Genomic DNA, 17,126 nt, shown 5'->3' on the forward strand with positions numbered 1-17,126 from the left:
AATCGAACTACTTGGAGGTCTTGGAGCGCTGGCAGTCCCAGAAGAGGCACAGTGAGAGACTGGATCACGTAGAGGCGTTGACGACTTGTTTTCTCTTGCCAGCGAAGTCGTGCGAGATACGAGCCTAGCACGCGCAGTGGCTGTCCTCTCGGACCAGTGAGCCCAATATCGACTTGGTCGAGTTTGGCAGGCAACGTAGGAAAGTCCCTGGCAACGGCAGATACTTTGGCTCCGGAGTCAACCTTGAACTGCGCCTTGTATGAAATGAATGAAAAACTTTATTGAATAAAAAAAGAGAGAGGCAAGGGAGCGGGAAGGGTGGGTCCCTAGTCCAGGACTACAGTGGCCGTTGCCGTACGCTCAGCCTGGTCTAAGAGACCCTTCTGGATCTCCAAGTCAGGTCGAGCGAGGACGGCCTCCCAGGGCTCCCTTAGTGAGGTCAGTATCAGGGGTGAGTTAATGTTTGGTGGCCTACATATACATTCCCACATAATGTGGCGACGAGAAGGCCGCCCCCCGCACCAGGGACATTGACCGGCATATACTGCTGGTCACATTGCGTGCCACAGGCCCAAGTGCTGAAAGGTGTGAGTTTGGATTTTTCTGTACTTCCGCACGCCTCCTACTCCGAGCTGCGTATGCGGAAACGCATAAATTTGTCGTTTGCGACGCTGGTGCTCCAGGATGTCGTGCGGGATGTGGTTCTTTGGTATTTTACTTGGGGCGTCGTCTGCTCGGTTCGCTAGTTCGCGAGCTAGTGTGTTCGCCCGTTCGTTTCCTGGGACTCCCGAGTGTCCCGGGCACCATGTAATGCCGTGTGATGCACCTAGTGTTTCGCCTAGTAGCTTGAGGGTTATGCGCGGTAGACGTCCGTTTATGAACATCCGGCACGCTGCTTGCGACTCTGTCAGGACCGCTATCGAGTTCCCGCTTTCGTCTGCTTGTTTGATTGCTAGAGCTATTGCAGTTGCTTCAGCTGTGCTCGTGCAATGGATGCGCACTGAGGCCGAGATTTTGATGTTTGTGTGTGTGCAGTAGTTTACTGCCGTTAGAACGTGACCATGATGGGACTTTGCGACGTCCGTGTAAATGACATCACGGTGCCCACTGAACTTTTTTTTAGTGAGTTGTCTCGCTCTAGCCGCGTGCCTTGCGCCATGGTAGAGTGGACTCATGTTCCTCAGAATTGGGGAAACTATCAGCTGTTCTCGTAAAGTCCCGGGAACAGAAACGAGATCTTCCTCGCAGCAATGGCGTCGAATAGGAAAATTTAAATCAGCAAGGGCCCGGCTCCCTGCCTTAGAGCGGTCGAGGTATTCCCTTTGCCCCAGCATAGTCGCTGCCCTCAGTTCCTCGTAAGTATTATGGAGTCCGAGCGCTTGTAATTTCTCGTTGGACGTGCTGGGCTGGGAGTCCTAGTGCCGCTTTATACGCCATACGTATTATTACGTCCACTTCTTTGGTTTCGCTAGGGCTGAACTCTTGATACGGCAGGCTATACGTGACCCTATTTAGTACAAACGCGTGCACTATTCGGATGGCCTCCGCCTCGTTTAGACCTCTGCCTTTCCTCGTTACTCCGCTTATCATGCGAGCTATTTGTTTGGTGGTCATTTTTAACGTTTTGATAGTGAAGTCCGCTCTGCGGTTTTCTTGTAGCCATAGGCCTAGGATCCGGATTCTTTGTTTTTCCTGGATTTCCCTGTTACCTAACCATAGGCTAACGCTTTGATCTTTCCGTTAGTTTCGGCCGTGTAGCCTTACCCATTCTGATTTTTCTGGCGTGCAGGACATGTCGCTTTGTTCTGCAAAATCATTTACATTTTCTATCGCTTCTTGTAAGACTTGTTCTTTGTACCCTAGAGGGCCTGTTGTCGCCCACAGGGTAATGTCATCCGCACACAGCGAGAATTTTAAATCTGGAATTTGCTCCAGGTGGCACTCTGGTGGCAGCCCAACAAAAGGGACTGAACTGTGGCGACCTCTACACAGTTAGTAAGCTAATGTACCAAGTTTATGCAGCCGATAAAACCACTTTCCTTACTCCGTAAAGCTCTCTACTAGTAAAGTTGCTATCACAATTGATGCTTCGCCTTTCGGGCGAAACGGTGACTTTTTCCTTCTTTTTTTAATCGTGTATGTAATGCTGCAAAACATTAACGAAAAGTTAAGGCGCACAATTCTTAGCCAAAACCGCAGTGTGGGTACGAGCCATAGCATGAGGCCATCATCATCACCATCATCAGCAGGATGGATGCCACGTCCGCACTGCAGTCCATTGCAATATATTCTGGTGAAGCTGTTCACTCCCGATTGACCCCCAACACTGCGGCTCTTGCGGTCGACTTACGTGCAAGTCCCAATGCCACCGCACCCGGAGATAAGGACGCGGTCATGGCGGTCTCGGACGCGACAGCAGCAGGTCCCGCACCGTCCGCCAGCCGTCCGCTCCTGAGGTCGCTGATTGCCTGTTGGATGGGTTCTGTGTGCCTTGGCACAGTCATCGGCTACGCAGGACCCGCATGGACAACCCTCAAAGGAGATCCAGGCTTCCCCAACATAGACCCTTTCTGGTAAATGCCATCTTCTTTACAGTCTTCCTTGTGTACGATATGCACTATAAGATCGCATATTTCAGGAGGCGAAGAATGGAGGCGCAATTTATTAAAGTTGCACATAGCCGGCACCATTGGCAATTTTATATAGGCCAATACCTAGAACATTACGTAACAATGGTTGGACGCATTCACAAACAGGAAGCAGAAGTTCCTTACGCAAATAACGATGAGTGTAGTAGAACTTTAAAAGACATTTCGAGGGCAAAAGGGGCAGGAGGAAATGGAATGGAAATGGAATAATTTTGACAAAAGATGGAGGGGATATTAATAGCGAAGCTGTTTAAGCTCTTTGTTAGACCGCGTAGTGCGAACAAGAAACTGCGCCTGACGATGACGTCGCGTGCGTCGCCTAGCAACGCCTCGCACAGCTGGTGCGAGGCGTTGCTAGGCGACGGACGTGACGTCATCGCTCGGTGAGGTTACCACCCTCTCCCAGGTTGCCCTCGCCACATCGCGAGGCACGGCCGACGTATCCGGCGTTCGTAGGCGACGGTGAGGAACGCCACAGCTGCAGCTGGCGTCCAGATGCTGCATTTGCTGCATTTTATACCTGGTTCTCACATGCCGCATTTCGCGCCGGCATCGTCACCCAGAATGGACTGCATCCGCGTCGCGTCGAGCAATATGGGCTGGTGGAGTGCTGCGCTTTCGCTGGCGTGGCGTCCCCGTGCCGAGCGCGCTCGCGCGTCAAGGCAACGTCGGACTGTAAAGTGGCCTTTAGAATACCGCGCGCCGATCCCGAGTATCGTCCCGATACTCGCAGTCGGCTAAGTTTGGCTAAGAACCAGCCAAGTCAAACCAAGTTAAGCAAAAGAAAGCAAAGTTAAAGCTAGGGAAGGGCCACCAGCTGCGCTGTTTGCCCAGTCTTCGCACCACTTAGCGTGAAGCTCACACTTTTTTTAGGGGCGAAGCTCCTTATAGCGGCACCCGTTCGTCCCCGTCGTAGTAGGTAGCCACGTCTAGCTTTATGAATTGCTCAATAGATGGCGTTGTGTGTCCGTATATGTATGTATACCCATATATACATATATATGTATACGTATAGTATAACCGGAAGCCGACTTCCGCTTCCGGTTCCACTTCCGGTTCCGCTTCCGCTTCCGGTTCCGGAAGTCAGCTTCCGGCGTTTTATGAAAAAAAATTCCGAATGTTGTGTCCGTAGCGCGGAATCGAACCAGGGACCCCTCGTTTCCGAACGCGCGGCGCTAACCACTACGCCACGAAGCGCACATAGACACACGCACCACGATGGCAATAAATACCCAACATTAACGAAAGGCCGCGTTTCTAGCGCGTTTCTAACGCGTTTGTGCTAGCGCGTTACGGCCCGTGTAAGAAGCTGGTGTAAGACGCTGTGGCCTCTCCGCCTTACCTTCAACGCGTTTCGAGCGCGCTGCCCAAGGCGGTGGCAAGTCAAGTTCAAGTCGAGGAGCGTTTATGAATACGGGGGGTATACTCTCTCAGCAGTCATGTGATGGCGTCGGCAAACGCGGTGCACGTTCCGGCATGTGTAAATGGCTTCGTAAGACGCTGTGGACGCTCCCCCTTACTAGAGAGTACTGCACGTTTCTAAGGCGTTTGTGCTAGCGTCCCCGTAAGCGGGAGATCCGATGATTCCCTCCGGAGCTTCGCCCACTCATCATCATTCACCCCGTGGATATGCTGTGATTTTTTCCCTCAAAAACCGTTTTCTTACAGTGCGCGTCCTTTTCTTCTCTACGTAGTCATTAAGATTCAATCGTGCTATTGAAGGAATTGAATACGGACTATAGTTTATTAAAACATCAAGGGTATATATTGCACTGCAAGGATGGAACTTTACAACTGCGACGAGAAGTAAAGGACATGGACAGTGAGAAACTGTCTGTTGTGCAATAGCCTTGAATTACTTTTTTAGCAATAATCAGCATTCATTCCCTATCACCACTGCAGTCACAGCAAACGTTATGTTATGTTACGATCTTCCTTACAATCGATGGCAGGTTCTTCACCCTTGGGCTCCTGGGAGCCGTGGGCGGCTCTGTGGTTGGCGCAATGGCCGCGCAAGCTATTGGGCGCCGCCGCACCATGGCAGTGGGCGCCCTTGGCGCCCTCTGCACCTGGCTGTGCGTCGGCTCGGCGCAGCAGCTGTGGTATCTCTACACAGGCCGCCTGATCAACGGTTTCTTCGCCGGCATGCTGTCCCTGGTGGTGCCAGCACTCATCGGTGAGCTGGCCGACGCCAGGAACCGAGGCGTGCAGGTACATCCACGCGCAGTTCTGCGCCAAGTCTCTGAGTGGACGGTGTTAATATGCGGGTGCCTGATATACTCTTAGTACGTATATTGCAAGCGCCAAAAGAACAAAAAAGGAAAGGGTGTTCGCTGTTCTGTTTTACTTTACTGCAAGAAATAAAAAGAAACACGAGGATGCATGGCAAGCGCTTCATGAAGGAGAATATTGTCATCTACGCTTATTTATATGCAGTGGCGGTTATGTTATGTTGAATTTGAAATCGCTACACAACTTTACGTCCGATTTCTATTGCACAAACATTTCATAAACTACGTTCATCGAGCTGAAACCCATGGACTGTTGAATGTTTCCTTGTAGAGTTACTGTCGACATTCAGACACTCAACGAGGTTTGTCACAAGAGAGAGTGGGGGTAAAGGGAGGAGGGGGCGTGTCAACAATGCAGCGGATCGAATGCTGATAGCATACCTGCCAACTTATGAACATAAAAATTCGCAATACTCCTCCAACCGAACACAAAAAAAGAAATGTGGGTCTTCGTATGTGGGAGGGGAGTGGGGGGGCGGGGTAGTTGCGTGGAGGTTTTTTCTTTTTTAAAGCATGCTCTTAGCACACACCTTTTAAAATATACTTACGCAACTCTATAACCTATCCTTTGGACCTTTAGAACCTTTAGATGCAGCAAACAATCGGCTGCAATCATGGAACCGCAGAGATTGACAAGCAACTAAAGCAGATAACAGTCCCCTTTTCAGCCAATTTTCTGTTACTGATTTCTCCTTCAGTAAGTTATCTGCATGAACTTGCTCGAAGGAAACACCACTATGGCATCCTTTCAACCACAGAAGACTTTAAACGGCAAGCTACGAGACCGAGGAGTGACACGTTTTCACGAACACCTACAGGCAAATATCCAGTGACCCAAGTTTGCATCTAAGTTTGCATCATGGAGACTAGCACAGACCGAGTCGCACATACCCAGTAGTAAAAGTGGGCGTCAGAGGTCATTACACCAGCAGTACTATCTCAGTTCCACGTCTACAGTGACCAGCTCTCCGGACAGCATTGAACCGACTGGACTCTCGACCATTTTCGGAAAGGAAGATCCTTGGGCCATGGCCGTATTCGTCGATGGCACAGAAAGCTACGAAAGCCTTGTTGCACTACCTCAAGTCGACAGGTCTTGGCGACCATCTGTAGACTTCGTACGAGGTTTCAAATGTGCGCGAAACTGTGCTCTATTTCATTTCTCTCTCTTTTCATCCCTATAGCCCTTCCCCCTGTGCAGGGTAGCAAACCGGACATCCGTCTGTTTAACCTCCCTGCCTTTCCTCTCTTCTATCTTTTTTTTCTCTCTCTCTTTGCCACAAACTCAGTGACCAAAGTTGGTCCGATGGTTGGTTTCGAACACTATTACCTCAGCAGAGCAGACCGATACGCTGCTAGGCCAATGAGCTAGGTAGGCGAGAAAACGGCGAGATGCAAACGAACATAGATAGATAGATAGATAGATAGATAGATAGATAGATAGATAGATAACCCCGGAAAGTGCATGAAGTACCCTGAGAAAGCTAACACATAAAAAGCAGGAGATATAATCCTACATGTTTGGAGATGCCAAGTAGCTTATGTGATACCACATGAGCCGCACTGGTATACAACATCTCTATACCACGCAGGCTTACGGTTAGAATGTGCACACACGATGGACCGCTCGAAAGAACAGCATATACCACAAAGATTTCACGAGTTCGTTGCTTGTTACAGATTCTGAGAATAGATTTACTTTTGAAAAATGGCACAGACCTGCACTTGGCACAATGAATACCTATACTCCTTCCGGCTTTTTTATTCAACGCATTCGCGTGATCACATGAATAGCAGTTGGCACAATGCCTCCACTGTTTCTCCGATGTCGTACCAACCACAACATAGAGCAACCTCATAGACCGGACTCATCTTGCATGGAAAGACGACTGAGTGCAGCTCTTTCCACTATATTTACGTGGTAGACTGACATTCGTGACCTGTCAGCACAGCCACGGCCGCTGGATAAAAAAAAAGTGCGGCCTGCCGAGTGCATCGAAAACGGTGTGATCTGCCGCGGCGCCACACGTCGGGGGCTGTTGTGTGGCATCGGCATATCAAATGCGTCAGGAACGCGCTTGGAACGCCGTCGCGTGTGCAAGTCGACGCGTTCCATCGCCGATGACTAGCGCCGTTCTGTCCAGCCGAGCGGCCGACAATGCAACTACGGCCGTCACGTTCGCTCCCATTGCAGCGCGCCCGACGCGGCAGGCAGCACCTTTTTTTTTTTTTATCCAGCGGCCGTGGCACAGCGATACAAGTTTGGTAGTGGAAGGGAAAACTGCCTTTACGTCACCATGCTCGGAAACTTTCTTGAATCTGTTCTGTTCCCAGCTAGTTGGTAAGGTCTTTCGAGCTGTTGCCTTCAATGAAGTTTTCTTGTTACTTGCGGAACACAACGGGCACATCAGGAATGACTGCAAGCTTTCATCTGTTATTTTTCTAAACTGCTCTGGTGAAGCCTTGTAGTAAACGGTGCTCGAGCATTTCCGAAAGGCCGCTGACGATGTGATACGGAAAGCAACGCCGTATACTGTGTCGTTTTGCTCTTTGCCCGCCGGTAACGGTGTTAGCTCCAAAAATGTCGGCGGCTTGTCCGACACTCCTCAAATGGTTCTGTGAATTACATCGTTTATCTCTTGCGCAGGGTGCTCGCCAATACATCAGCACGCTCGTCGGCACAATATACGTGAACTTGTTGGGACGCCACATGGTTTGGTCCAGCTTGGCGTTTGCATGCATCATACCAGCGGGCGTCCTGATTCCTTTGTCCTGGTTTCTCGTGGAATCCCCACGCTGGCTTCTACAGGTGCGAATACCATTGGGCGCCCTAAGGTTTGCAAAGAACGTGTTCAGAGACAAGAGACTTCTATTAAAATTTTCTTCGGGCCATTTATCTGTCATTATCGCGGGGAAACAACAAAACCTAAGTTCGTTATAATTAATTATTTCTGGCATACGTAAGAACTAAGCGCGCAAAGGAGTGTTTTTCTTAACGCGAAGAACGGTCGGCCTAAAGTGGCCCCGCACATGTCTTCAAGGGCACGATTCTTACCTGAAATCTATAGTCTGCATGTGGGAGGCATAGGAACCAACAAATCTACGATAAGTAACACATGCAAGCGTAAGTTATCGAGCGCAGGGGTGTCAAAATACCTTATAAAAACACCACAACAGCGGACGGAGGACAGGTCTATTACCAACCAGCCCGTTCCCACAGATTAGCTCAAAATGCAAGAAAATGGCACGGAACTCGAACTTCATTTCTTCTGCTCTCGGTGTCTCATCTAACTCAACTATATATATATATATTATAAGAAGCCAACAATCGATGACACCAAGGACAACACAGGAGAAATTACTTGTACTTGCTAATTGAAATAAAGAAATGATAAATTAATGGAAATGAAAATGGATGAAAGAACAACTGTACGCAGGTGTCGAACGATCCCACGTCTTCGCATTACGCGTGCGATGCTCTTACCATTGAGCTACCGCGGAGCCATTTCCCCATGCACTTTCTAGGATATTTATGTTTTACAACTAGAACTAACCCTGGGAACGTAAGCCAGCACCACCACTCACAAACCATGGCGGCGGATGTGGAACATCATTTCTGCTGCAGGCGTCACGAGCACATGATCGTTTTGGGTGATGGCAACTGGTCAATAAACCCACATATGCTACCTGAAGGCATCTACGCCTCTAACATGTTGGCTTCTTATGATATGTAATAATCGGGCCCCTCGGTTCTCTTTCTTCTCGTATTTAAATATATATATATATATATATATATATATATATATATATATATATATATATATATATATATATATATATATATATATACACGATATAACTCGCCCCTAATACCATCAGAGCATCAGTGCTACGGTGCGAAAGTTAACGCGCCATGGTTCCCAAACCAGTTCAACATGTCTTCAGTGCAATTGCCTCAATAACAACACTTTCCGAGTGGTGAAGTCTTGCATACGCTTCTAAACATTGCAATAAAATATGAAGAAGAGATAGGACAGAGCGCTTATATGACTTCCCTCTGTCCTATCTTTCAACGCATCTAATCCACAACGGGGTAGTTCTTGCAGCAATCTGTGATTACAGACCTTGTAATCTCTTTAGTCACTGCAACTGTTTGAAGATCGTGGCATAGTGGCTGCACTATATCAGGCACGATTAGTGGCACAGACGCGAGGCTAGTGCTTATGGGCGTCCACAGATACGCCCGAGTTGACTTTGTTCAAGCAAAGCGCCGCAGGGTGCGTGCCCTGTTCTTTATAGGACCGAGCTTTCTCGGGATTACAGAGTAGCTAGTGCAGCACATTGCTGATACAAGCTAATGCGCAGTACTGCGCTTGTGGGTCTCCACAGCCTTCATAGGAGATGTTGCTTCAAATGGCGAGAACATAAGGCACCACAGTCGGGAAGTGTGAGAAGTTTTTTTTTTCTAATATGATCTTTATCGCAACTGACAATGCAATTGGTATGGGGTATTTAGATCAGGAATACTTGCAACGAAGAGCTCGAGAGCGAGGGGTGTATTCGCAATCAGCAACACCTTCGACATTGCCTTGAAAAACAAGGCAATGTCTTTGGGGAAGGCAAATCATGCTGTCGAAATACTGTCATTGAACTGGGACGTTGACTTCTGTTATTGTCTAATATTTGGAGAATTGACGGCGTAAGAACAACCTTTGTGCCCTAATTTTATAGCAGCCAAGAAAAAAAACCATTGTTCAGGCGAGATCTATTTTGGCTACGGTATTAAGATGGGTAATGATTTTACAAGCTAAAATCTCTTGTATTATTCCAGTGTTACAGAGATGATCACAAAGATTAAAAGTTTCATCTTTTAGTAAAGTTGAGCGGAGATGTCAGCTTTACCAAATTTCTTGAAATGTAAGCAAGCCGTCGACTGGTTGATAAGAATATCCCAATCACTCCGATTGAGTTCTTTCTCTCAGACGCAAACGTAAACAGATCATATCTAGCGGGATGTAAAGTTTTGCAAAAGAATAATTTTAAGACGTTAAAAGATTTAAAAGCATCTTTTTTTTCTTTTTTCGCTATATTGTTATCATTGCCTTAGTTTATAGAGCAAGTGCTGAAAAGTATCGATTTCAGCGTGAAGGAAAACTGCGTGTGCAGATTGGCCGCCGTGATAGCGCCATGGCCATGCAGCGAACCCTGCGCAAGGAACCAGTCGAGGCCAACGCTGAGTTCAAGCTGATGGAGAGGGCATTCTCGCGTACCGCAACGCCGTCTCTGCACTACTGGTTGGCGGCGCACCTGATGTTCCTGCAGCAGTTCTGCGGAGCCAACATGGCTGCAAGCTACGCGCGCGTAATCATGGCGGCGGCGGGCATCGAGGCAGACGAGGGCCATGCCGATCTGGCCATGCTTTTGATACAGGTGATGCTCAGCCGCTGCCCGTAACTTTTTCATACTGTGCACTATCACCTCCTATAGGGTACCGAGAAAACGAAAGCTGGAAGAACTCGCAGAGGCAGCCCTTAGGTGCCGCTTGGTATAGGCCATGGTACTTACCTATTTATTTATTTGTTTGTTTGTTTGTTTGTTTGTTTGTTTGTTTGTTTGTTTGTTTGTTTAAATGCATGCTGTGATCGACACGAAGACAAAGCAGGTGGTTCATAGCGTAAAAAACGAGAAAACAAAACAAACACAACACGAAATTACTGTTAACTGAAACAAACATACATATGTACAAGTAATACAGTTATTACGCTTAACATGGCAGACACAGCAGTGTGTGATACACACAATATTAACATGATGGCTGAGTGAATGACTAGATTATGACATAACGGTCACTGCAAGAGTGACTGCCGTGCACACTCAAAACCACTTCAGATTGACGTGCAAAACTATAATCACATAACGCGCTTTACTACATAATCGTATGGAGAAAAAGCATTTTTAAGTGTACCAGCGCGTGAAAGGGGAAATTGTCATCCTCCCGAGTACAACACCAAGCTACAACGGAAACCTATACGGGTTTACCAGAAACAAGTTTTAGGCAGTTAGGAAACATTAGTCCTGTTTGAGGATTTGAACTACGGAGTAACGCATTTCCGGGGCGCTCGTTCTGCCGTCTGAGCTAACCAAGAAGCGAGCAGATGGCAGCACGAGGGCAAATTAATCGACAGATCCAATAACAGGGACACTGAATATGTCAATTTTGTTCTCCACTGCGATGTTTTATTTCCAAATACCCGTGTATGTTTCCCTTGTATCTTAGCACTACATTCGTTTGGATGACAGTTTTCCCGTTCATGTACCTTTCTTTACCTTGCGGGATTATGTAGAACTGATTTTCCATGTCGGTACATGCAAAAGAAGGGAGCAAGTTCCGTGTATGTCGTTGTCGGGATGCCAGTGAAGGGAACGCTTTAACGTAGCTATTTGCAGTCATTTTCAATCCCCTTTGTACAGGCCGTACAAAAAAACTATACTCGCGATTTTCCGCCGTGTCTTCAATGCAGGAATGTTGTACTCACGTATAATACTCGTTGATGAGTACAGCGATCTACATGCGTAAAGCTCACAGTGAGCCCTCGTGCCATTTCCAATTTGCGTACGCCCTTCAAATGAAAGAGTTCCATCGTGTTTAAGCGTATCCCTGTTTAGGATATGGCAAATGTTTTAAAGGCCAGAAGTCTAGCGTCAGCCGGTTCCGTTTTTAGTTTATACATTAACTACGTAAGCTTGTGCATAGCTGATGAAGCAGACGTTGTCAATGGGACGGGATCGGAAAAGTGTGTTTGTGATTGTTAGACCCAAGTATTTTTACTCTGCTGCTCCGCTTATTTATGTACCGTTAATAGCATCAGAAAATACAACCGGTGGATTTTTGTGGTTCATCATATCAAAACACTTTTTGCGTGAACCACTTTTTTTACCAATTAATGACGCTTCCTAAACTGTCAATATGACTCGTCAATATGACTTCCATCGATGACCAAACGAGTCAATATGATTCGTTTGGTCATCATCGTTTGGTCATCCTTTACAAATCACGCATTTATCTGCGAATAGTGGAATGCTAATATCTGGACGAGGCGCAGTCACAATGTTGTTCACATATATTCACTGTGCTTGGCGCATGATAGCCTTAGCTGCTTATGTGCCATTAAACCCAACAACAACATATATTAACTACATAATGGGTCCGAAAACGCTACCCCGGAACATACCGTATACCACAGGCAACGAACGTGTATTAAAACCCGCAACGTCTACAAATTCGGTGCGATCACTCAAGTACTATGATTTTGTCCATCTTATGATATAGGCAGGAATCCGCTTATTTTGCAGTTTACTTAGAAGTTTATCATGGTAGACATGATCAAGCTCGATTGTAGTCTAGGAACAAAAATATTCACCTAGCCTCCATCATCCAGGCGATACCATGAATCGCTGCTAAAAGATGCGTGCTAGAGGAAAAACCTTTGCGGAATCTGTTCTGTAAGTAGACAGTATGTTATTATCGTAAACACAATGTGTGAACATTAAGTTTGCGATAATATGCTCCATAAAAAACATTTATGGGGTTTTACGTGCCAAAACCACGATATGGTCATTAGGCATGCCATAGGGGTGGGGGGGGGGGGGACACCGTAATAATTTGTACCACCTGGGTTTCGTTAACGTGCACCTAAATCTAAGTACAGGGGTGCTGTCACACTTCCCTCCCATCGGAATGTGGCCGCCGTGGCTAGGATTCAATCCCGCGATCTCGTGCTTAGCAGCCCAACACCATGGCCACTAAGCAACCACGGTGGGTAATATCATCAACTTTCAGCACATGGACATTAGCAAAACCTCACGCTAGCATCCTGTAAGTAGACGGTGACCTTTTTTGTGAACCGCAACGGCACCTGCAATCTGGCAGTCATCAGGCAAGATGGCAGAGCTTAAAGACGGAAAACACCGGATAAAATGCGTGGTAAGGTTTGTGAATATTGGTATAAACAGGAGCCTGCAATCATACTCGGACATCCTAATCATTTATTTTAACATTTATCACATATAGGAATACATATCACATATAGGAATAACACCGTGGTAGTAATCAGGTTGACATTTCTGCTAGTTAGTACGCTTCCATGATAAAGTGAAACTAGCACGAAATATAAGGACAGAGAAGTCTTGTGTTGTGCATTCTACATTCTTTGTTGTGTTTCATGCTACCTTCACGATCTCGTGGCACCGTGGCTGTCTCCGCTCCCAGCAATGGAAACAGAATGAAAATAATATTTCATCACGTAGCAATGTCAACGGGTTCTTCGACAAAGCATCATTAAACTGCATTTGCACCAAGCACTTTTGAGTACTCTCTAAGTAGCACCAAAGTTTCTCTGAATTTGTTCTGATGAAATTCGGTAAACTGGCCGAAACGTACTTCTTATGGGTCGTAGCCATTTCGCCTGAAAGTTCCACTTGAATATTTCGAATAGAATCAAGGTCTCGGGTGTTTTTTTTTTTTTCTGATTTGCTCCAAGCGTCTTTTTTTAGGAATGATGCATCTATTTGTTAATGGGATTTCGCACGTAGGTCTACGGCGCTTGGAAGGACAATTACTGCTTATACATATAGGTGGGCCGACAAATGTGCAAGCGGTGATAAGCGCCAGGACCGTTGTTCGATAGTTTGGCCGGTCGAAAACTTAGCTGTCAACTGACCTTTGCGCGTCTGTTTAACACACATCAATAAGGCAGAAAGATAGCGGTTCCTCTTATTGATGTTTATAACTGCTTATTCAGTAAAAATTATAACCCTTGCACGCAAACAGAGCACCACGCGAAGCTTTTCTTACTGTTATTTAACTCGAAAATGTGCAACTAAGAATCGCTCTCTTTATTTTGTCAGGAACGTTGTCCATTTCTAGAACTAAATAGAGCATTTACCACGAACTTGCCGTATTCTTTTCCTTTCGAGGTATTCATCCAAATGTGCTTGGTCAATTGCGACAGTCCAGCAGAAGTGAATTGTTACACGTTGTTGAGGCAGGTCGTGTTACTGAGGCACATGTTAATAAGGCTACTTGGTTATCGAGAAATGTTTGGAAAATAAGTTGCTATGGGTCAACAGGCGCTACAATCATGCGAGTCGTTTTCAAGCTATCTTTAAGGGCTGTTGTAGCATACATGTGTGTACAATGAACGATGAGACGCAGCGGGCAGAGCAGTTCAAAGACGGCACCACAGCTGATGGGTGCATTTGTGTTAGTGCCGTTCATACCTACTCGCGCTACTTAATGAACCTTTTTCTCTTGCGCGTTTCGGTGCGTCTTGCTTCGATGCGTTTCGCTGCTGCAAGCGTTAAGCATCTCTAACACGTCTCTTTTAGCAGCCAGTTGATTTGTCCCTTCAACTTGCTGAGTATTTCAGGTTCCCGTGGCTGAGAATAGTCGGTCTGAGCCCTACAGCCATGCGCGGTCGTATCTTTCCAACTGCTACTCTTCAAGTGATGTAAATGTGTTTTAATTTAGGCTGCTGGTAGACGGTTGTTCGTTTACTTTTGTTTAATTCTTATTCGCGTGTGTACTTCTTCATTTTTTTTTCATGTATAAAAACACAAAAGCACTTTATCTATTCTTAGCCTGAATTTATATTTGTATTACCGCATAGTTTAGGGTGATGTATTGCCGTTCAATGTTATAGCGTTTAGCGGCTGTCGTCATCGTCGGAGTTTACTGTCAAGTTCCGTGTTGTAGACTTATTCTGCAACGTTGTGGCTTCCCTAAAGAAGGGCATTTATTATTACCACACATGGAGCCCCAAGTTTATGCAATGTCACAGGGAGTTCCATACAAGGCCAAGGTAATAAATAAATGTTAACAAGGCCGAGATAATAAATAAAAGTTAACAAGGCCAAGGTAATAAATGTTATTACACAGTTATTACGCTGCATTAACACATCATTTGAAAAGTGAAGAAGGAAAAAAGGTCGGTGCAATAAACAACAAAATACAAAGGTGCTTAGTTACGAAAGTTAAAGAAACAAGGGCCTGACTCACAAAGCTTTTCTTTCGTAAGTGCTCCTTTCCATTGACCGGCCGCCTTAGATAATAATGTCTTGCATCCTGATTGGCTGAAATTCTTTCTTACGAACAATTCTAGCGTAAGAAGGTTCCCTGAATTTGGACCCAGTTACTGTTTAATACCGCCTTACTTAAGAAGTACCGCGTAACAATAGAATAAATGGAAAGGAAATAAAAGCATTAGAATTATTTCAGTCGCCAAGTGAGCTCTTAAGATACAGATGAATACCGAAGATCTCCATCTCATCGACCAGTTGGTGGTGGCATGCGCGGCCCTTCCCCTGATGGACACCGTGGGCCGTCTGCGTATGCTGGTGGTCTCGGCGAACATATGCGTCGCAAGCATGATCCTGCTGGCAACCGTGTACCCAAGCACGCCAGCCGACGCCCGGAACTTCACCACAAGCACGATGTCCACTGCTGCGAACTTAACCGAAACGGCGGCAGGCGGATCCAGCACTGAAGGGAGCCCCCTGGAACTCGTCTTCCTGATTGTCTTCTACTTTGGCTACGCACTCGGTCTTGGGCCCCTCACTTGGATACAGGCAAGAACAAGAACGGGCGGCTCTAGCCAATTACTTAACAAAACAGCCAGATATACCTCGGGAGCTCGTATTCTAAACACATGGGAACAGAGAAATGGTTTCCCTCAGCCCCCGCTGCAGCGAATTTGACGAGAATCGTTGCTTTCAAAAGAAAAATCAAAGCATACTTACTGTATGTAGCAGATTTTTCATTAAAGCGATCACTTTTTTTTCAGAAACTGCACATTGCAAAAAAAAAGTTCGCCATTCTAACTGAGCAGCGAAGTTACATGATATTTCTGTAAGCAACATCCATTCAAGCATCTCAAGTGAACGAAATCGACGCGATCTATGCACTGCTTCGAAATATCACTTATTGGTGAGTAGGACTTCGCGAAATACTTGTGAATGTTGTCGCCATTTCACGTTAGCTGTAAACTCCTAACCGCATTCGTCTGCTTCAGATGCTCTAACATATGCAGTTTAAAGAACTGCGATATATATTGTTTGTGCAGAGTTACAGATCTATAAATTTTATGCTTGAATGTTCTCACCCCATTTTATTTCTTTGTATAAGCTTTAAGACACCAAATTAAAAATCTGGCTATCTACATTTCAGTGAATCCATGAGTTGTCTAACAGCACCAAGCAGTAGGTACCTGCGCACATGCATAATCATTCGAAACTATCGCATTTATAACACAGCAAATCGTTGCAAATACTAAATTAAACAGACGCGCTAGTTGAATCTGTCAAAAAAACGGTTATGCTAAATTTATCCTTTCTATTTGCCCTCGCATAGCCAGTGTTTTTTTCCATGAAACAATAACGCGACCTACCGCTCCTATAGTTACTCGACGTCGCACTTTTCCACATGCTTCCCCTTGTGCCTGTTTCATATATACTATAACAATTATAACGATTTGAGAATCGCTCTTTCTCTACCTAGAGAGCCACATGTAACCTCGCACTGATCATCAAATGAAGGTAGGGGTGCCATAGTGAAGAGCAAGATTTCTAAAACAAGTCAAGACTGCAATCGCCTTCCCGCCTCCATTGTCAGTATCACTGATCACGAGGCGTTCAAGTCTGCTGTCTGTGACCATTTGCTGCTTTAATTGTTAGCATTATTTGTTTTATTTCCACTCCTCGCTGTAAAGACTGGACGTCCCAGAGAGCAAATAAATGAAATCAAATTAGCAATGACCGGTCTCATCGTGAAGGACAGGTTCTTGTGAAAATATCGCGCAGGCAAGGGTTACCTTTGTGCGAATAACAGACAAGGCCGTTTGTACAGAAAATGCGGTTTGTTGACAGTATACACTCTCTTGAAAGGGAATAAGTTATAATTACGACTGATGAAAACTCACACGAAAACACAGCCATAGCATGCAAGAACGAACAGGCGGGACGCGATAATAGTCACTTAGCTGCGCTATAGTATTCCATTGTTATGGCCGTAAACGACGAAGCAAATCGAAGTGTTTCAGCAATTGCGTAGCCACAAATTCACCGTGGGAGTCGCCTCGGCCTACACGACGGGGTAGCTGCCGAGGACGCGGTACTAACTGAAACGCAGAGC

At 46.1% G+C, this 17,126-nt stretch overlaps 1 protein-coding gene across 1 annotated transcript; it reads left to right on the forward strand.

Annotated features, from left to right (window-relative positions):
• Positions 1-2,298: 2,298 nt before the first annotated feature.
• On the forward strand, positions 2,299-10,393 carry LOC119444770 (uncharacterized). Its single transcript, XM_037709118.2, has 4 exons — positions 2,299-2,573; positions 4,601-4,859; positions 7,587-7,748; positions 10,106-10,393. The coding sequence occupies exons 1-4, from the start codon at positions 2,395-2,397 to the stop codon at positions 10,391-10,393; spliced, it is 888 nt and encodes a 295-aa protein (XP_037565046.1). The 5' UTR covers positions 2,299-2,394.
• Positions 10,394-17,126: the final 6,733 nt, after the last annotated feature.

This window comes from Dermacentor silvarum, chromosome 3, assembly GCF_013339745.2.
Source record: "Dermacentor silvarum isolate Dsil-2018 chromosome 3, BIME_Dsil_1.4, whole genome shotgun sequence".
In the NCBI taxonomy this organism is placed as follows: domain Eukaryota; kingdom Metazoa; phylum Arthropoda; class Arachnida; order Ixodida; family Ixodidae; genus Dermacentor; species Dermacentor silvarum.